Source organism: Haematobia irritans, chromosome 4 (assembly GCF_050003625.1).
Source record: "Haematobia irritans isolate KBUSLIRL chromosome 4, ASM5000362v1, whole genome shotgun sequence".
NCBI classification, from domain to species: Eukaryota; Metazoa; Arthropoda; class Insecta; order Diptera; family Muscidae; genus Haematobia; species Haematobia irritans.
This window is the reverse complement of record NC_134400.1, coordinates 189,530,517-189,553,898: the sequence shown is the minus strand read 5'-3', so window position 1 is coordinate 189,553,898 and position 23,382 is coordinate 189,530,517. Positions and strand designations below refer to the sequence as shown.

Genomic DNA, 23,382 nt, shown 5'->3' with positions numbered 1-23,382 from the left:
ATTTCTATGGAAAATTTTTGTTAAAAATTGTACTTCTATAGAAAATTTAGTCAAAACTTTATTTCTATAGAAAATTTACTCAAAATTTTATTTCTATAGAAATTTTGTCAAAATTTTACTTCTATAGAAAATTTTGTCAAATTTTTATTTTTATAGAAAATTTTGTCAAAATGTTATTTCTATAGAAAATTTTGTCAAAATTTTATTTTTATAGAAAACTTTGTTAAGAATTTTATTTCTATAAAAAATATTGTTAAAAATTTTATTTCTATAGAAAATTTTGTCAAAATTTTATTTTTATAGAAAATTTTGTTAAAAATTTTATATATATAGAAAGTTTTCTTAAAAATTTTATTTCTATAGAAAAATTTTGTTAAAAATTGTACTTCTATAGAAAATTTTGTCAAAATGTTATTTCTATAGAAAATTTACTCAAATTTTATTTCTATAGAAATTTTGTCAAATTTTTATTTTTATAGGAAATTTTGTCAAAATTTTATTTCTATAGAAAATTTTGTCAAAACTTTATTTTTATAGAAAATTTTGTCAAAATTTTATTTTTATAGAAAATTTTGTTAAAAATTTTATTTCTATAAAAAATTTACTCAAAATTTTATTTCTATAGAAAGTTTTATTAAAAATTTTATTTCCATAGAAAAATTTTGTTAAAAATTTTACTTCTATACAAAATTTAGTCAAAATTTTATTTCTATAGAAAATTTACTCAAAATTTCATTTCTATAGAAATAGTGTCAAAATTTTATTTCTATAGAAAATTTTGTCAAAATTTTATTTCTATAGAAAATTTTGTCAAAATTTTATTTTTATAGAAAATTTTGTTAAAAATTTTATTTCTATAGAAAATGTTGTTAAAAATTTTATTTCTATAGAAAATTTTGTCAACATTTTATTTCTATAGAAAATTTTGTCAACATTTTATTTCTATAGAAAATTTTGTCAAAATTTTATAAATTGTACTATGGTAATCGTGATTCCAAATCAAATCTTTTTGGTCATTTCAACATTAAGGAACCATAAAATATATAATTAGTGACAGATTACGATGAGACAAACATAAAGAGACAAAACAAGGATTTTTTTTTTGTTTTCAATAAATAAATTAATACAAATTTAAATCTTATAGACAATGTACACTTTCATAATTACATGAATTGGTCAGTATTTTTTATGTTTTTGTTTTTTCACTTTGATATTTCCTTGGAATTTTCTATAAATCAACTAAGACTACTTTGTTGTCTCTTTTATTATGTAAAACGTTATTCATCATCATTTTGTTTTCTATAGAAAACTAAACAATAACAAATGACTTCAAGATTTTGTGAAAAACCATAATTTATGAAAAAAAAATATATTGACAAAAACATTCTTAAATTTGCTTCCCAGGAATAATTAATTATTTTTAATAACATACATCACATTTTATGAGATTCCTCGAAATGCATTACACATCAGTATTTTACTACTAAACTCTGTTTTGGTCATTTTAATATTAAGAAAACATAGATAAAAAAGATAATTAATGACAGATTACAATGAGGCAAACATAAAGAGACAAAACAAGGAAGTTTTCTGTTTTCAACAAATAAAATAATACAAATGTAAATCTGATTGGAAGACATTCATAATTGCATGAAGTGGTCAGCATTTCTTATGTTTTTTTATTTTATTTATTTATTTTTTTTTTAATTAATGATTAACATATAATGTAAAGTCGTAAAATTCTAAAGGATTTCTCACTTTGTTATTTCCTTGGATTTTTTTATAAATCAACTAAATCCTTTGTTTGTCTCTTTTATTAAACAATACTAAACAATAATAAATGACTTCAAGATTTTATTAAAAAAAAAAACAATATTTTATGAAACAAGGTGACAAAAGCATTCTTAAATGTGCTTCCCAGGAATAATTAATTATTTTTAATAACATAATTTACATTTCTCACATTTTATGAGACTCATCGAAATGCATTACAAATCAGTATTTTACTAATAAACTACTAAGAAAACATAAAAGAGATAATTAATGACAGATTACGATGAGACAAGCATAAAAAAGATAAAACAAGGAAGTTTTTCTTTGAAATAAATCAGGCTTTTAAATGATGTCTTATTTAAAGTTTTTTTTTTGTTTTTAATTAATAACCATGTTTATAAAATTAATTACAATTAAAATCTTACTATATATTTTTTGAATGTCATACTATTAATTGAAATTTCATACAATTAATTGAAATCTTTCTTTTTTTAAACAATGGAATATTAAAATCCCTCATATCATTTGCGTTTACGCATCCCCCAACATGGTACGCATCTTCATTATTATGCAAAGCATTATAAAATGATGTAATAAAAAATTATTGGTTTTCGTTAACTGACTTCTTTTAAACACAGTATGACACATGGCTGTCTGTATCGACCTCATATAATTAACCAAATCGACAGCCAATGTTCATTACAATAAACTACAGACAACAACAGATTTTGTTTTTTTTTTTCACTGAAATTTAAAAATTATATTAAAGCAACAAGACATTCAATGGTCATATTCAAGGTTGATATGAATCGAAATCAAAGAAATACTCAATGCATAGTAGAGGCAAAACAAAAGACTTAAGCAACGAACTCAATTTATTTTATTCGCTATGGGTAAACAAAGACTTAAGCAACAAACTTTTTATAGCAACAGCAATCAATGAATGGTACGACTTGTATGGTGTATGAGTAAATTACTCAGCAATTGTGGAAAGATCGAAGAGAGAACAAAGAGCAAAAGTAGCTGTTGTCGGATGATGTTGTTGTTGTTAATGTAATTTTGATATGGTATTTTTTATTATGACTTGACAAATTTAAGTAATTTATAAGAAATTATATGTACAAATTTTAGACATAATAATAATGTGTAAAATTAAGCGATTTTTGTGTAATAAAATCACTAAGCTTAGAATTAGGCAATACACATTTGTTACGCTATGGCGATTTAACATTTATACATTATATAAAATACTTTGATAAATATGCCTATGTGAAATATTGGTACCCTATACTACATTTAAGATGTACAATTTATATTTGAATTTAATAAAACTTCACATTATAAAATTATATGTAATCTCTACACCCAAAGAAAAAATATTTTCCTTCGGAGCGAAATTTCAGACAAACAAAATTTTTTAGAAAATATTTTCTTTAAGAAAAATCTGAAATTATGACAAGTCTTGCAACGAGTGCCTGAAATATATTTTATTTGTTTTTTTTATAAAATTATATGTAATACACCCAAAGAAAAAATATTTCTCTCCGGAGCGAAATTTCAGACAAGCAAAATTTTTTAGAAAATATTTTCTTTAAGAAAAATCTGAAATTATGACAAGTCTTGCAACGAGTGCCTGAAATATATTTTATTTGTTGTTTTTTTTTTTTTTATAAAATTATATGTAATCTCTACAACCAAAGAAAAAATATTTTCCTCCGGAGCGAAATTTCAGACAAAAAAATTTTTTTTAGAAAATATTTTTTTAAAGAAAAATCTGAAATTATGAAAAGTCTTGCAACAAGTGCCTGAAATATATTTTATTTGTTTTTAAAGATAATTTTTTAGCGTCAGTTTAGTAACCATGGATATATAATTTTTCTCCTTTACTTCAATAAATATTCCATCATAATATTATATTTATTTTTTATTTTCTTAAAATTCCATTTTATATATCATAAACTCTGAAAACAATTGTAAAAATATAATAGCTGCTACAAAAATCTTTTAAAAATATAAAAGCCTACCTGTTAATGAAACGTCTCTATAATTAAATTAATGTGATGACAACATCAAAACTATAAGGTATTTTAAATTTGAAATGATTTACAACTGTAGTTTAATGATAATTACATATGACAATATTGAAATGTTCATTATTAATGTTTACAACATTACCTCTTGACAAATGTATTTTATTGTATTTGCAAAATATGCGGGTGAGAATTTTAAATAATTGGTCATAAAAAATATGAGTTTTAGTAATGATTCAATCGATATTGATCAACAGAGAAATACCGGTATTAAGTTTATGTTTCGCAGTGGAAATCAAAAATTTTTACGTTTTTGTTTTCTTTTACGGATTTTTTTTTCTATTTCAACGAAAAAATTCGATACCTTCACCAATTTTAATTAATTTGATATAAATTTATTTCATATAAATTGTTGTTTTTAATTAAAATTTCACCAATATGATAAAATATAACATTTTTGGGTAGCAAAAAGGTTTTTTCCTTCACATTACGAATTTTTTTTTAGCATGTGAAAAATTGAATTAAAACAATTTTTACACTAAAAAAATTGGACCATTCCAAAGGTTTTGTTTTTACACTATTCTGAAAAACAGCGAACCCACAAGTAAGAAAACTTTTGGTTAAATTTAGAAAATTTATGGTATTTTCTTTTGTCGTAAAAAATGCGCATTTTGCCTGGAAAATGATCTTTTTAGCTTCTTTTCTAAAATACTGCCGACAAACGAGAGTGCTGTGACTGTCCTGTTGCTCCTTTGATATCTTTTCTGCCCGGTGAAATGATAGCATGTTTTTAGGTTGCTAAATTTTAAAAATTTGTGTACGCACAAAATGAAGCCAAGACACTTTTTTCAGAAAAGAAAATACCATTTGATTATTTTTAGAAGATTTTAACAAAACCGTAATACCAACGCTGACATCACGCCGATATCACAAAAATAAGTAAATATTTTCCGACAAATTCAAGAAAATTTATTAGACATAATTAGCTTTTTTTAATTTGTTAAAGAAAATTTTGTAGTTTGAAGGAACAAATTGGAATTGAAAATTGGATGTTTTCAGTGTCATACGAAGTTCAAGATGAGCGCATTTGTAATAAAAATTTACAAATTTAAAGAAATAATTAACTATTTTGTGAGAAGTATGAGTTTAGTAAATCTTTATGCTTAATTTATGTATAATTTTTTCCCCATTTTTTAGTTAATTTAACTAATGTATGTAAAAAATTGTTAGAGTACCGGAAACTTTCTCAAAAAAAAAATCCATGAACTTAAATAAAGTTAAATTGGCTTTAGTGAAATAGAGGGTTATCTTTTTTTGTGTGTAGTAATATCTAATGATACCATCGGTATTGATTTTTTACTTTATTTCTATAAAAAATTTTGTCACGATTTTTATACCCTGCGCCACACTATTGAACAGGGTATTATAAGTTAGTGCATATGTTTGCAACACCCACACTGAAAAAACAGTGAACCCACCAGGAAGAAAACTTTCGGTTAATTTTAGAAAATTTTGAATATTTGTAGAAAATTTTAACTAAACTGTATTACAAACGTTGGCATCACTCCGATGTCATAAACATAAGGAAATATTTTTCGACAAATTCAAGAAAATTTATTAGATATAATTAAGTTTTTTCATTTGTTAAAGAAAATTTTGTAGTTTGAAGGAAAAACTTGGAGTTCAAAATTGCAAGAATGTCTTTAGTGACATACGAAGTTCATGATGGACGCATTTTTGGTAAAATTTACAAATTAAAAGAAATTCTTAACTATGTTGTTGAAGACACCAATTTAGTTAATCTTTATGCTTCATTTGAGTATATTTTTTTCCTCGGTTTTAGTTAATTTAACTAACATACACAAAAAATTATTAGAGTAAAGGAAACTTTCTCCAAATATAATAATTCCATAAACTAAAATAATGTTAAATTGGCTTTAGTGAAATAGAGAGTTCACTTTTTTTTGAGTGCAGAAGGAGACGAGATAGACACATGGTGTCTTTGGCAAAAATGCTCAGGGTGGGCTCTTGAGTCGATATAGCGTTGTCCGTCTGTCCGTGAACACATTTTTGTAATCAAAGTCTAGGTCGCAGTTTTATTCCAATCGACTTCAAATTTGGCACAAGTATGTGTTTTGGCTCAGAATAGATCCCTATTTATTTTGATCCTATGATATATCTATCGCCCGATATGGACTAATACGATCCCAGAAGCCAGAGTTTTACCCCAATTTGGTTGAAATTTTGCACTAGGAGTACAATTAGTAGTGCAGTGAAGTGTGCCAAATTTTATTGAAATCGGTTCAGATTTAGATATAGCTCCCATATATTTCGTTCGCCCGATTTACACTCATATGACCACCGTGGCTAATCTTTTACTCCGATTTAATTGAAATTTTGCACAGGGAGTAGAATCAGCATTGCGTGCCAAATTTGGTTGAAATCGGTTCAGATTTATATATAGCTTTCGCCCGATTTACACTCATATGACCACAGAGGCCAATTTTTAACTCCGATTGAGTTGAAATTTTGCACAGGGTGTAGAATTAGCATTGTTGCTATGGGTGCCAAATTTGGTTGAAATCGGTTCAGATTTAGATATAGCTCCAATATATAGCTTTCGGCCGATTTACACTCATATGACCACAGAGGCCAATTTTTTGCTCCGATTTAGTTGAAATTTTGCACAGGGAGTAGAATTAGCATTGTAGCTATGCGTGCCAAATTTGGTTGAAATCGGTTCGGATTTAGGTATAGCTCTCATATATATGTGTTTCTGATTTCGACAAAAATTGTCAAAATACCAACATTTTCCTTGCAAAATCGTCACTGCTTAGTGGAAAAGTTATCAAAATGACTCTAATTTTCCTAAACTTATAATACATATATATCGAGCGATAAATCATAAATAAACTTTTGCGAAGTTTCCTTAAAATTGCTTCAGATTTAAATGTTTCCCATATTTTTTAACTAACATTAGCCGACTTAAATTTTGAGTCTATAGATTTTATAAAAGTCTATCAAATTCTGTCCAGACCGAGTGATATTTAAATGTATGTATTTGGGACAAACCTTTATGTATAGCCCCCAACACATTTGACGGATGTGATATGGTATCGAAAATTTAGATCTACAAAGTGGTGCAGGGTATAATATAGTCGGTCCCGCCCGACTTTAGACTTTCCTTACTTGTTCCTATAGAACATTTTGTCAAAATTTTATTTCTATAGAAAATTTTGTTAAAATTTTATTTTTATAGAAAATTTTGTCAAAATTTTATTTCTATAGAAAATTTTGTTAAAATTTTATTTTTATAGAAAATTTTGTCAAAATTTTATTTCTATAGAAAATTTTGTCAAAATTTTATTTCTATAGATAATTTTATCAAGATTTTATTTCTATAGAAAATTTTGTCAAAATTGTCTTTCTATAAAAAATGTTGTCAAAATTTTATTCTATAGCAAATGTTGACAACATTTTATTTCTATAGATAATTTATCAAGATTTTATTTTGTCAAAATTGTCTCTCTATAACAAATGTTGTCAAAATTTTATTTCTATAGATAATTTTGTCAAAATTTTATTTCCATAGAAAATGTTGTCAAAATGTTATTTCAATAGATATTTTATCAAGATTTTATTTCTATAGAAAATTTTGTCAACATTTTATTTCTACAGAAAATTTTGTTAAGGTTTTATATGTATAGAAAATGTTGTCAAAATTTTATTTCCATAGATAATTTTGTCAAAATTTTCTTCCTTTAGATAATTTTATCAAGATTTTATTTCTATAGGAAATTATGTCAAAATTGTCTTTATATAAAAAATGTTGTCAAGATTTTATTTCTATAGATAATTTTGTCAAAATTTTATTTCTATAGATAATTTTGTCAAAATTTTAGTACTATTGAATTTTTTTTTTTGGTGTAGTAATATCTAATGATACCATCGGTATTGATTTTTTATTTTATTTCTATAAAAAATTTTGTCACAATTTTTTCTATAGAGCATTTTGTCAAGGTTTTATTTCTATAGAAAATTTTGTTAAATTTTTATTTTTATTATTTATTTTATTATTTATTTATTGTCAAAATTTTATTTCTATAGATAATTTTGTCAAAATTTTATTTCCATAGAAAATGTTGTCAAAATGTTATTTCTATAGATATTTTATCAAGATTTTATTTCTATAGAAAATTTTGTCAAAATTTTATTTCTACAGAAAATTTTGTTAAGGTTTTATATGTATAGAAAATGTTGTCAAAATTTTATTTCTATAGATAATTTTGTCATAATTTTATTACTATAGAAACTGTTGTCAAAATTTTATTTCTCTAGACAATTTTGTCAAAATTTTATTTCTATAGAAAACTTTGTCACAATTTTATTTCTATACAAAATTTTATCAAAATTTTATTTCTATTGATTTTTTTTTTCCAAAATTTTATTTCTACAGAAATTTTTTCAAAATTTTATTTCTATAGAAAATTTTGTAAAAATTTTGTCAATTTTTTTTTATAGAAAATTTTGTCAAAATTTTATTTCTATAGAAAATTTTGTAAAAATTTTGTCAATTTTTTTTTATAGAAAATTTTGTTAAAATTTTATTTTTATAGAAAATTTTGTCAAAATTTTATTTCTATAGCAAATTTTGTCAAAATTTTATTTCTATAGAAAATTTTGTCAAAATTTTATTCCTATAGAAAATTTTGACAAAATTTTATTCCTATAGAAAATTTTGACAAATTTTTCAAAATTTTATTTCTATAGAAATTTTTGTCAAAATTTTATTTCTATAGAAAATTTTGTCAAAATTTTATTTCTATAGAAAATTTTGTCAAAATGTTATTTCTATAGATATTTTATCAAGATTTTATTTCTATAGAAAATTTTGTCAAAATTTTATTTCTACAGAAAATTTTGTTAAGGTTTTATATGTATAGAAAATGTTGTCAAAATTTTATTTCCATAGATAATTTTGTCAAAATTTTCTTCCTTTAGATAATTTTATCAAGATTTTATTTCTATAGGAAATTTTGTCAAAATTGTCTTTCTATAAAAAATGTTGTCAAGATTTTATGTATATAGAAAATTTTGTCAAAATTCTATTTCTACAAAAAATTTTGTCAAAGCTTTATTTGTATAGAAAATGTCAAACTTTTATTTCTATAGATAATTTTGTCAAAATTTTCTTTCTTTAAGAAATTTTGTCAAGATTTTCTTTCTTTAAGAAATTTTGTCAAGATTTTATTTCTATAGATAATTTTGTCAAAATTTTATTTCTATAGATAATTTTGTCAAAATTTTAGTACTATTGAATTTTTTTTTGGTGTAGTAATATCTAATGATACCATCGTTATTGATTTTTTATTTTATTTCTATAAAAAATTTTGTCACAATTTTTTCTATAGAGCATTTTGTCAAGGTTTTATTTCTATAGAAAATTTTGTTAAAATTTTATTTTTATAGAAAATTTTGTCAAAATTTTATTTCTATAGATAATTTTGTCAAAATTTTATTACTATAGAAACTGTTGTCAAAATTTTATTTCTATAGATAATTTTATCAAGATTTTATTTCTATAGAAAATTTTGTCAAATTTTTCTTCTATAAAAAATGTCAAGATTTTATTTCTATAAAACATTTTCTCAAAATCATTGTTGTTGTTTTTTATTTCAGCTTAAAACCATACATTGACTAAACTACAAGAGTAGCTTAACCAACAGAGGAAAAGAATGTTTGTCAAATTTATTTGGGCAAAGCCCTATAGACTGCAAGATGGTTGGATGGACGCACGTTTCGGAATTACCACATTCCTCATCAGCATCCTCTACTTGCAGCAAAACTATCAACCAATTATCAGAATAAATTCAGGCAGTTTATTAAACCCAACAAAAACCACACTTGAACCCTCCGAAAAAAGGTTTTACATTGATAGCCGGCTTATGCCAAATAAATTCGAAACAAACATATCTCTTTTCCTGTGCCACTGTCAAATCATCGATTTGAATTCACATGGCTGGGTTTATTTTATTTTTGCAAAAAATTTTGTCAAGGTTTTCTTTGTATGGAAAATGTTGTCAAAATTATATTTCTACAAAAATTTTTGTCAAGGTTTTTTTTGTAATATCTAATGATACCATCGGTATTGATTTTATATTTTATTTCTATAAAAAATTGTGTCACGATTTTTTCTATAGAACATTTTGTCAAGGTTTTATTTCTATAGAAACATTTATTTATGTAGAAAATTTTGTCTAAATTTTATTTCTATAGAAAATTTTGTTAAAATTTTATTTTTATAGAAAATTATGTCAAAATTTTATTTCTACAGAAAATTTTGTCAAAATTTTATTTCTATAGAAAATATTTCCTAAGTAACTCTAAGTAAACCGCATATTCAATGCAAAATTTATCAACTTTTGGTCAAGTAAAAATCTTTGTATAAAAAACACAATATTTGCATTCTAATGTCATGTCGTCGACAATATTTTTGTCAGTTTATTAACTTATCTGTGTAACGTTGTAATCAGTAAAATATTGAAGTTAGAATCTTCTAAAGTAAACCTAAATTTTCTCTTATGGTGGTTCCACTTTGTTTGGGTGTTGCCCGAAGATGTAAAGCCTATTTTATAAATTATCGATTTGTCCTCGTATATATAAAATTCATTTTCACAGTGTATAATAAATTTTAAGGCTTGTATTCTTCTACAACCAGAAGTGTTACTAATTCAAGGCTAAACAATAAAAAAAAAACAACAACTAAAATATGGAATCTGAAAATATTTTAAATGGAAATGGAAAAGGGAACACAGAGCTGATATTCAAGTAAACCCAAGGTTATTATGGATGAGCAGGTAAAATAATACAAAATGCCAAGCGCTTAGCTTGATTTTATTTTTTTGATTTGGTTTTTGTATTATACGCAAATGCAAAAAAAAACCTTATAAACAATTTTAGTAAATTTAACCCTGAAACGTGATGAGCTTTACATTTTAAATTTGTTTAACTAAAGACAAAGTTGGATGCGGGGGAAATGATAAAGGAGGAGATGAACATTTTAACAACCAAAACCAAAAAATAAATGCGTGGCTGTATTAGAGCTACAGTGTAGAAATAAGGTAGAATAGAGAATATGTAAGAGAGAGAGAAAGAAAGAGAGAGAGATAACAGCGAATGGCTCAGTATCCCCATTTGGATTTTCGAATTTAAAGTGATCGATTGTAACGACATTTTAAATTTTTTTGAGCCAATTTGAACCAAAGCATGGAAGTATTTTTTTATTTATTTCTAAATTGATTTACAGCATTGTGAGCTTAATGTGTTGTTTACATTATTTATACACTTGAAATGTAAATGACGATATACGTATTTAGTTAGTCTACTTCTCTCTCACTCCCACCATCTCTCCCTCATTAACGCCACTTCTATGTGTTCGATATTTTTATGTTAATATAAAATTAGTGCTTTAAGTGACTTAATTTGTTTATTTTATAGACGTGCATGAATTATGAATGTACCCAAGTCTAACAAATAATCCCTGAATAAATCAAGATTTTTAGAGATATAGTCTACAGTGGCAAAAAAAGGTGATGATTTTTTTTCTTTCAATATTACATGACAAATTTATGGCATATCCGTATTAAATTTTATGATAATGCTAGCCATAAACAAAATATATTAATAATGAATGAGACTTAAAATTTGGCAAATAAACAATTGAAACTATTTAGAAGATTTGTTTTTTAATTCTCTAAACAAAATTTAAAGCCATTTGTCTTTAGAAGCTAAACAAATATTCATAGCCAAAAGAGTTGGGTAAATATTTGCACAGAGACAGTTTTATTGCTTTGTGTTTGTTTTTCCTAAAATATATTTTTTAAATAATGAATCATGGTTTTGGAGTTTTTTCAATTGTATACACTGTTAGAAAAATATGTTTTTCATATGTTCCGATATAAATAAAATGTGTTTCGGGCACAATTTTAAAACACAATATATTTAAGTGCAAACATGTAATGTTCCTAAACTAACACAAAATGTTTGGGACATCTATATTAATATGTTAGAATATATTATGTTTGGGGCATGAATGTTTCATAAAAATCATATGTGTGAATGCAAACATATATAAATTTACAAATTTCGACTAAACATACATATGTTGTGATATTTTATTCCAAGCGACAGAGAGAGAGAGAGAGAGAGTATAGAGAAAGAAATAGAGATGGAAACCGGGAGAGTTGACGAAATATATCAACATAACACAGCAAAAGAATCAAAAAGAGAACAATGTCTGTGAAACCACTTGTATGTTGTTTCGGAAAACTGTTTTAAATATTAAATATTAAAATAAGTTTAAATATTATTTAATTTGAATAAAGAGAATGGACATTCGGAACCAAGAGAATAGACATTTGAAAAACAAACAGCATATGTTTTCGCCTTGAGAGCAGCATTTTATATATGTGTGGACATGTGTTTTGTTTATCATTTCGGCATTATGGGCACAATTTTTTTCTTGGTTCGTTAAAAGAAATCAGAGGTCTTCAGAAAAATAACGAAAGGGCACTATACTCTTTCTAGAGTTAGGACAATAAAATAAAAAAGGAGGAAATAGTGAAAAATGAAACAGTAAAATGTATAAAAACAAAGTTTAGTTCCTCTTTATTAATAAGTAGTCCACGAGGAGTTGACGCACACCTTCAAATATAAAAGCGGGCATTAAGTTCGAGTTTTGCAGCTAAAACAATTTAAAAAGTTTATTTTCTTTAAAATGAATTATTAAAGAAAAATAAAAGGCATTTTAGAGCGATGGTTTTAAATGCTAGTAAAAAACTGTTCACGCCTAAATAAATTTATGTTTGTATTATAAATTATTTATATATTATACTCGACTCCACGTTCATCTTTTGTTAGAGTTTTTGAATTCCTTCCAAATTTTAAAGTTAGATTAAAAAAAAGTGTTCGTTCGGAGCAGGGATTGAACCCACGACCCTTTGCATGAAAGGCAGACATGCTAACCACTGCTCCACGTGGCAAACAAATGTATGTTTCTGTTAAATAATGTTATGTTTGCATGGGCTTGTGGGCGCTGCAAACTATGCTATATAAATGAAATTTATAACGATAATTATCTACTGGTGACTATAACAGCTACGTAGCCCAGTGGACAGTGTGTTGGCTTACAAACTGTGTTGTCCTCGGTTCGATTCTCCGTGCAGGCGAAAGGTAAAATTTAAAAAATTTATAAAAGTGAATAATTTCTTCAACATTATTTGTATTACAGAAAAAGGTGCCAAGAACTAAAAAAATTCGTGGAAGTGAAAATTACGAGTATGTTAGGGAATGAGCACAATCGTCTTTGGGAAAAATTCTTCCAAGCATATAATATTTTTGGGCTCAAAATGCTTCCAAACATATAATATGTTCACATAAAACAAACATATTAATGTTTCGGCAGTATCCAATTATATATGTGCTTCCTGCAAAATATGTTTAGAACATATGTTAAAGAAGCGATTTTTTTTGAGGGTGTATTTACAAAAAAAAACTACACTTAAGTGGATTACTATTTAAAAGAAAATCTTTTAACTCTAATACTTGGAAAATGGAAAACAAAGTAAATTTAAGGTACGTTGGTTATTTTTTGAGTTAATAATATTTAAGTATATCCACTGAACAAAACATATTGTAGCAATGCCAAAGATATATTATGTTCAAAAAATGAATGCCAGTATTGCAATATCATGGAAGACGCATTTCTCCAATATAAAGTTTTTTCCCTTGCCCTAAAAACGATAAATTTTTCAATGAAGGCATTTAGTCACGACATAAAAATAAATAGATATCCTTATATGAAAGAACATTTTGTTTGAATAACGTCAACTTGACTTTCAATAATTCAGAAAAATTCTTCAAACTTAATTAAATTGTCTTTAAATTTTCTATAAAAATAAAATTTTTACAAAATTTTCCATAGAAATAAAATTTTTACAAAATTTAATATAGAAATAAAATTTTGACAAAATTTTTTATAGACATAAAATTTTGACAAAATTTTTTATAGAAATAACATTTTGCCAAAAGTTACATAAAAATAAAATTTTGACAATATTTTCTATAGAAATAAAATGTTGACAATATTTTCTATAGAAATAAAATGTTGACAATATTTTCTATAGAAATAAAATGTTGACAAAATTTTCTATAGAAATAAAATTTTAACAAATCTTTCCATTGAAATAAAATTTAACAAAATTTTCTATAAAAACAAAATTTTGACAAAATTTTCCATAAAAACAAAATTTTGACAAAATTTTCTATAGAAATAAAATTTTGACAAAATTTTCTAAAGAAATATAATTTTGACAAAATTTTCCGTAGAAATAAAATTTTGACAAAACTTTCCATCGAAATAAAATTTTGACAAAATTTTCTACAAAAACAAAATTTTTTATAAAAACAAAATTTGCAAAAAATTTTCTATAGAAATAAAATTTTGACAAAATTTGCTGTAAAAATAAAATTTTGACACAATTTTCTATAAAAATAAAATTTTGACAAACTTTTCTATAGAAATAACATTTTGACAAAATTTTCTATAGAAATAAAATTTTTTACTCGTGTAAAAATTGGGGGATATAATTAGATCTCGAAATTGACCACTTTAGATCTAAGCAGATTTAACGAGAAATGGTGAGACAAAATTTGATATAATTATATATAATTATATATATGACGAGATCTAGCACCAGATCCAATTATATATATGGATAGATCTATCTATATCTAAGACATTAGATCTAGGCCAATATTGAGATCTGATAAGATCTAACTCCATAGCAATTAGATATGATTAGATATTACCATTTTTCGGATCTACTCATATATATCTACTCTATATATAGAAGCAAAATTTTGACAAAATTTTCCATAGAAATAATATTTTGAAAAAATTTTCTATAGAAATAAAATTTGTTGTTTTTTTGATCTCAGCTTAAAGCCATGCATTGACTAAACTACAAGTGTAGCTTAACCAACAGAGGAAAAGTATGCTTGTCAAATTTATTTGGGCAAAGCCCTATAGACTGCAAGATGGTTGGATGTACAGCTGTTTCGGAATTACCACATTCCTCATCAGCATCCTCTACTTGCAGCAAAACTATCAACCAATTATCAGAATAAATTCGGGTAATTCACTCAACCCAATGTGAACTACACTTGAACCTCGATGAGGAATGTGGTAATTCCGAAACAGCTGTACATCCAACCATCTTGCAGTCTATAGGGCTTTGCCCAAATAAATTTGACCAGCATACTTTTCCTCTGTTGGTTAAACTACACTTGTAGTTTAGTCAATGAATGGCTTTAAGCTGAGATCAAAAAAACAACAATAACGATTGAAGAGAAGCCAACAATAACAAACAAAACGAATAAAATTTTGACAAAATTTTCTATAGAAATAAAATTTTGACAAGATTTTCTATAGAAATAAAATTTTGACAAAAGTTTCCATAGAAATAAAATTTTGACAAAATTTTCTATAGGAATAAAATTTTGACAAAATTTTCTATAGAAAAAAAATCTTGAGAAAATTTTCTATAGAAATAATATTTTGACAAAATTTTCTGTAGAAATAAAATTTTGACACAATTTTCCATAGAAATAAAATTTTGACAAAATTTTCTATAGAAATATAATTTTGACAAAATTTTCCGTAGAAATAAAATTTTGACAAAACTTTCCATTGAAATAAAATTTTGACAAAATTTTCTATAGAAATAAAATTTTGATAAAATTTTCTATAGAAATAAAATTTTTGACAAAATTTTCTATAGAAACAAAATTTTGACAAAATTTTCTATAGAAACAAAATCTTGAGAAAATTTTCTATAGAATTCAAATTTTGGCAAAATTTTTCATAGAAATAAAGTTTTGACAACATTTTCTATAGAAATACAATTTTGAAAAAATTTTCTATAGAAATAATATTTTGACAAAATTTTCTATAGAAATAATATTTTGACAAAATTTTCTGTAGAAATAAAATTTTGACAAAACTTTCCATTGAAATAAAATTTTGACAAAATTTTCTATAGAAATAAAATTTTGATAAAATTTTCTATAGAAATAAATTTTTTGACAAAATTTTCTATAGAAACAAAATTTTGACAAAATTTTCTATAGAAACAAAATCTTGAGAAAATTTGCTATAGAAATAAATTTTTGACAAAATTTTCTATAGAAAAAAAAATTTCACAAAATGTTCTATAGAAATAAAGTTTTCACAAAATTTTCTATAGAAATAACATTTTGACAAAATTTTCCAAAGAAATAAAATTTTGACAAAAATTTCTATAGAAATATAATCTTGACAAAGTTTTCTATAGAAATAAAATTTTGTTTTATAGAAACAAAATTTTGACAAAAATGTTTTGGAAAATTTTGCAAAGTATTCCTCTCCAACTATGAAATGCTTCATAAGTTTTCAATAGAAATAACATTTTGACAAAATTTTCTACAGAAATAAAATTCTGACAAAATTTTCTACAGAAATAAATTTTTGACAACATTTGGTAGAAATAAAATTTTGAAAAATTTTCTATAGAAAGAAAATTTTGACAAAATTTTCTATGGCAATAACATTTTGGTAAATTATTTTTGGTTCGAGTAGCAATCCTTATTTTTCTGTGATTGGGGGTCGGTTTATTTAGGGCTATATATAATATGGATCGATACGGACCAATCTTGGCATGATTGTTAACTAAACTGTACCAAATTTCAACCGGATCGGATGAATTTTGCTCCTTCAAGAGGCTTCGGAGGTCAAATCTGGGGATCGGTTTATATGGGAGCTATTTTGGCATGGTGGTTAGCCATGGCCGCCTTGCACACACAAGGTCGTGGGTTCGATTCCTGCTTCGACCGAACACCAAAAAGTTTTTCAGCGGTGGATTATCCCACCTCAGTAATGCTGGTAACATTTCTGAGGATTTCAAAGCTTCTCTATGTGGTTTCACTGCAATGTGGAACGCCGTTCGGACTCGGCTATAAAAAGGAGGTCCCTTGTCATTGAGCTTAACATGGAATCGGGCAGCACTCAGTGATAAGAGAGAAGTTCACCAATGTTGTATCACAATGGACTGAATAGTCTAAGTGAGCCTGATACATCGGGCTGCCACCTAACCTAACCTAGCAATTTTTGCATCGTTGTTAGAGACCATATACTAACACCACGTGCTAATTTTCAACAGTATCGGATGAATTTTGCTCCTCCAAGAAGATCCGGAGCTCAAATCTGGGGATCGGTTTATATAAGGGCTATGTATAATTTTGGACCAATATGGACCAATTCTGGTATGGTTGTTAGAGACCATATACCAACACCATGTACCAAATTTCAGCAGGATCGGATGAAATTTGCTTCTCTTTGAGGCTCCGCAAGCCAAATCAGGGGATCGGTTTATATGGGGGCTATATATAATTATGGCCCGATGTGAACCAATTTTTCCATGGATGTTAGAGACCATATACCAACACCATGTACCAAATTTCAGCTGGATCGGATGAAATATGCTTCTCTTAGAGGCTCCACAAGCCAAATCTGGGGATCGGTTTATATGGGGGCTATATATAATTAAGGACCGATATGGACCAATTTTTGCATGATTGTTAGAGACCATATACCAACACCATGTACCAAATTTCAGCCGGATCGGATGAAATATGCTTCTCTTAGAGGCTCCACAAACCAAATCTGGGGATCGGTTTATATGGGGGCTATATATAATTATGGACCGATGTGGACCAATTTTTGCATGGTCATTAGAGACCATATACCAACACCATGTACCAAATTTCAGACGGATCGGATGAAATTTGCTTCTCTTTGAGGTTCCGCAAGCTAAATCTGGGGGTCCTTCTATATGGGCCGATGTGGACCAATTTTTCCATGGTTGTTAGAGAGCATATACTAACACTACGTACCAAATTTCAGTAGGATCGGATAAAATTTGCTTCTCTTTGAGGCTCCGCAAGCCAAATCAGGGGATCGGTTTATATGGGGGCTATATATAATTATGGCCCGATGTGGACCAATTTTCCCATGGATGTTAGAGACCATATACCAACACCATGTACCAAATTTCAGCTGGATCGGATGAAATATGCTTCTCTTAGAGGCTCCACAAGCCAAATCTGAGGATCGGGGGGGGGGGGGGGGCGGGCTATATATAATTAAGGACCGCTATGGGCCAATTTTTGCATGATTGTTAGAGACCATATACCAACACCATGTACCAAATTTCAGCCGGATCGGATGAAATATGCTTCTCTTAGAGGCTCCACAAACCAAATCTGGGTATCGGTTTATATGGGGGCTATATATAATTATGGACCGATGTGGACCAATTTTTGCATGGTTGTTAGATACCATATACTAACATCATGTACCAAATTTCAGCAGGATCGGATGAAATGTTCGTTTCTTAGAGGCTCCGCAAGCCAAATACGGGGGCTATATATAATTATGGACCGATGTGGACCAATTTTTGCATGGTCATTAGAGACCATATACCAACACCATGTACCAAATTTCAGACGGATCGGATGAAATTTGCTTCTCTTTGAGGTTCCGCAAGCTAAATCTGGGGGTCCTTCTATATGGGCCGATGTGGACCAATTTTTCCATGGTTGTTACAGAGCATATACTAACACTACGTACCAAATTTCAGGAGGATCGGATAAAATTTGCTTCTCTTTGAGGCTCCGCAAGCCAAATCTGGGAATCGGTTTATATGGGGGCTATATATAATTATGGACCGTTGTGGACCAATTTTTTCATGGTTGTTAAAGACAATATACTGACACCATGTACCACATTTTGCTCTTCCAAGAAGCTCCGGAGCTCAAATCTGGGGATCGGTTTATATAAGGGCTATATATAATTATGGACAAATTCTGGTATGGTTGTTAGAGACCATATACTAACACCACGTACCAAATTTCAGCCGGATCGGATGAAATTTGCTTCTCTTTGAGGCTCCGCAAGCCAAATCTGGGGATCGGTTTATATGGGGGCTATATATAATTATGGACCATTGTGGACCAATTTTTGCATGGTTGTTAGAGAGCATATACTACCACTACGTATCAAATTTCAGCCGGATCGGATGAAATTTGCTTCTCTTTGAGGTTCCGCAAGCCAAATCTAAGGATCGGTTTATATGGGGGCTATATATAATGATGGACCGTTGTGGACCAAATTTTCTATAGAAATAAAATTTTGATAAAATTTTCTATAGAAATAAATTTTTTGACAAAATTTTCTATAGAAACAAAATTTTGACAAAATTTTCTATAGAAACAAAATCTTGAGAAAATTTGCTATAGAAATAAATTTTTGACAAAATTTTCTATAGAAAAAAAAAATTCACAAAATTTTCTATAGAAATAAAGTTTTCACAAAATTTTCAATAGAAATAACATTTTGACAAAATTTTCCAAAGAAATAAAATTTTGACAAAAATTTCTATAGAAATATAATCTTGACAAAGTTTTCTATAGAAATAAAATTTTGTTTTATAGAAACAAAATTTTGACAAAAATGTTTTGGAAAATTTTGCAAAGTATTCCTCTCCAACTATGAAATGCTTCATAAGTTTTCAATAGAAATAACATTTTGACAAAATTTTCTACAGAAATAAAATTCTGACAAAATTTTCTACAGAAATAAATTTTTGACAACATTTGGTAGAAATAAAATTTTGAAAAATTTTCTATAGAAAGAAAATTTTGACAAAATTTTCTATGGTAATAACATTTTGGTAAATTATTTTTGGTTCGAGTAGCAATCGTTATTTTTCTGTGATTGGGGGTCGGTTTATTTAGGGCTATATATAATATGGATCGATACGGACCAATCTTGGCATGATTGTTAACTAAACTGTACCAAATTTCAACCGGATCGGATGAATTTTGCTCCTTCAAGAGGCTTCGGAGGTCAAATCTGGGGATCGGTTTATATAAGGGCTATATATAATTATGGACAAATTCTGGTATGGTTGTTAGAGACCATATACTAACACCACGTACCAAATTTCAGCCGGATCGGATGAAATTTGCTTCTCTTTGAGGCTCCGCAAGCCAAATCTGGGGATCGGTTTATATGGGGGCTATATATAATTATGGACCATTGTGGACCAATTTTTGCATGGTTGTTAGAGAGCATATACTACCACTACGTATCAAATTTCAGCCGGATCGGATGAAATTTGCTTCTCTTTGAGGTTCCGCAAGCCAAATCTAAGGATCGGTTTATATGGGGGCTATATATAATGATGGACCGTTGTGGACCAATTTTTGCATGGTTGTTAGAGACCATATACTAACACTACGTACCAAATTTCAGCCGGATCGGATGAAATTTGCTTCTCTTTGAGGCTCCGCAAGCCAAATCTGGAGGTCCGTCTATATGGGGGCAATACGTAAAAGTGAACCGATATGGCCCATTTGCAATACCATCCGACCTACATCAATAACAAGAACTTGTGCCAAGTTTCAAGTCGATAGCTTGTTTCGTTCGGAAGTTAGCGTGATTTCAACAGACGGACGGACGGACATGCTTAGATCGACTCAGAATTTCACCACCACCCAGAATATATATACTTAGAGCAATATTTCGATGTGTTACAAACGGAATGACAAAGTTAATATACCCGCCCCCATCCTATGGTGGAGGGTATAAAAATAATAAATAAAGGTAAAACAACTTAGCAAAAAAAACGTATTAGAGTCCAATTACTGCTCAATATATCAACGACCTATAATATTGGCCAATAAATGGAACAGAAAATAGTAGGTGTTTCAATTATGTCTTTATTATCTTCCAAGCGACACAAGATAACTCGTTTTCATGCCAAACAACTTCAAAGCAATTCAGTACACTCGATCATTATGATATAACCAAAACGAGTTAAGTGGAGTAAATTTAAATTTATGTTGACTACTTGTATTACAGAAGCTTTGCAAGCTATACAAAAAACAAACTACAATACAAGTGGGAAAATGCAAGAAGTAAAGGAAGTCAAAGAAATGGAAAAAGTGGTGAAAAAATGATATGGAGATTTCCGGTTTCGAAAAGAAAAACTAAATACAATCTAATGTCATGAATAGTCAAGCAGAGAAAAATTTTGTCTGGGAAAGTGAAAGTGAAATGCAATATGAGAAGATACTAAAGAAGTGGCAGATAATCGAGGAATATATATAATTTTATTAAGATAACAATAAAAAACAATTATTAAAAAAAAAAAAAAAAAAAACTATATATAATTAAAATTTTTTTTATTACAAAAATTATTTTTAAAAAACTCACTTTTTATTAGGTTTTTTTGTGTGTTATTGCTTCTCTTCAACTAAGGATTTACGCAATCTTTTTTTTAACTAACAGGCTTTATGTCACTCGTTGTAGTAATTATTTTTATGTGTATATATTTTTTTAATATTTCCTTTACTTTGCTTATAATGATGCTCATTTAATTATTGATGCTGTTGTTGGTCTGTGCAACTCCTACCACATTATGACTCTGAACTTTAGATACTTGACTTGATTTATATTTATTTTTTTTTTATTATTTTTAGTTTTCTTTTCACTGAAATATATTTTCAACACTTTACTTTTTTCCTTTGATTTTATTTTTGTTGGTTTTTTGTTTTTGGTGGTGCGCTTCACTTTTTTTCCAGGGACTTGTTAATACGTTGAGGTTTCTTACGAAACTAACTGAAGTTAGAGCAATGAAAATTGTATTTAATAAAATCACCCAAACACTATACCCCAAAATGTCTGCTTGGCGGCCTTTGGCTGGCTAGATATTCGGTTAACTTGAATATGACTCTTCTCGTTTCGTCAGAGGCAAATGCATTCAAAAGCACTCACTCAAACTCACTCAAATGCTGGCTTGCTTCAACCATTGCGAATCACTCAATTCAACTACAATAAAACTCTCAAATATTATAGCACAATTTGTTTGACTCTGCTCGTAAGCATATATCCACCACAGGTAAATCAGTATATTAAGGTGGATCGACTAAATGGGCAGATGATGAAAGTCAATCCCTATGAAAGCGATGTAATTGATATGCTTATGCAGAATAAATATTTCTTAATTTGACAAGTAATAATAAGAGTGAATAACAATTGATGTTATTATACCGGGTGGCTGACAAGTAATGCAACAAAGTAAAGCTCTATATATTTTTTATACCCTGCGCCACACTTTGGAACAGGGTATTATAAGTTAGTGCATATGTTTGTAACACCCAGAAGGAGACGAGATAGGTGTCTTTGGCAATAATGCTCAGGGTGGGTCCCTGAGTCGATATAACCATGTCCGTCTGTCCGTCCGTCTGTCTGTGAACACATTTTTGTGATCAAAGTCTAGGTCGCAATTTAAGTCCTATCGCCTTCAAATTTGGCACATGTTCCTAATTTGGGTCAGAATAGAACCCTATTGATTTTGGAAGAAATCGGTTCAGATTTAGATATAGCTCCCATATATTTCTTTCGCCGATATGCACTAATATGGACCCAGCAGCCAGAGTTTTATCCCGATTAGCTTGAAATTTTGCACAAGGAGTACAATTGGTAGTATAGTCATGTGTGCCAAATTTGATTGAAATCGGTTCAGATTTAGATATAACTTCCATATATATTTTTCGCCCGATATGGACTTATATGGCCCAGAAGCCAAAGTTTTGGCCCAATTTGGTTGAAATTTTGCACTAGGAGTACAATTAGTAATGTAGTCATGTGTGCCAAATTTGATTGAAATCGGTTTAGATTTAGATATAGCTCCCATATATGTATGTTTTTATGATTTCTAGAAAAATGGTCAAAATACCAACATTTTCCTTGTTAAATCGACACTGCTTAGTCGAAAAGTTGTAAAAATGACTCTAATTTTCCTAAACTTCTAATACATATATATCGAGCGATAAATCATAAATAAACTTTTGCGAAGTTTCCTTAAAATTGCTTCAGATTTAAATGTTTCCCATATTTTTTTGACTAAAAGTATATCAAATTCTGTCCAAATCGAGTGATATTTAAACGTATGTAAAGGGTGATACGGTCAAAATTTGGTCAAGGGAAAACGCGTGTAAATCGGTGAAATCGTTTATTTAAAAAATCAAATTAAATTTCTTTTTCAAGTTCAATTAGTATAAAATTCAGGAAAAATATTCAGTTAGGCTTTCGCTTTTCCAAATCCGAATTGCCGGGCCTCACGCTTGACACCTGCCATCAGATTTTGTACAGCCACCTTGTCCACCTTCTTCGCCGCAGAAAGCCAGTTTGTCTTGAACTGCTGCTCGTCCCTAGCAGTTTTTTTGGTCTTCTTTAGGTTCCGCTTGACAATAGCCCAGTATTTCTCAATTGGGCGGAGCTCTGGCGTGTTGGGAGGGTTCTTGTCCTTGGGAACCACCTGCACGTTGTTGGCGGCGTACCACTCCATGGCCTTTTTACCGTAATGGCAAGATGCCAAATCCGGCCAAAACAGTACGGAACAACCGTGTTACTTCA

At 28.0% G+C, this 23,382-nt stretch overlaps 1 protein-coding gene across 1 annotated transcript in view; it reads right to left on the bottom strand.

Annotated features, from left to right (window-relative positions):
• LOC142234246 (clavesin-1) overlaps positions 1 to 21,656 on the bottom strand; it is a 47,938-nt gene extending 26,282 nt beyond the window's left edge. The window contains exon 1 of the mRNA XM_075305332.1: positions 21,178 to 21,656. Coding sequence (XP_075161447.1) covers position 21,178 — 1 coding nt within the window. The 5' untranslated portion in view covers positions 21,179 to 21,656. The remainder of the gene's footprint in view (positions 1 to 21,177) is intronic.
• Positions 21,657 to 23,382: the final 1,726 nt, after the last annotated feature.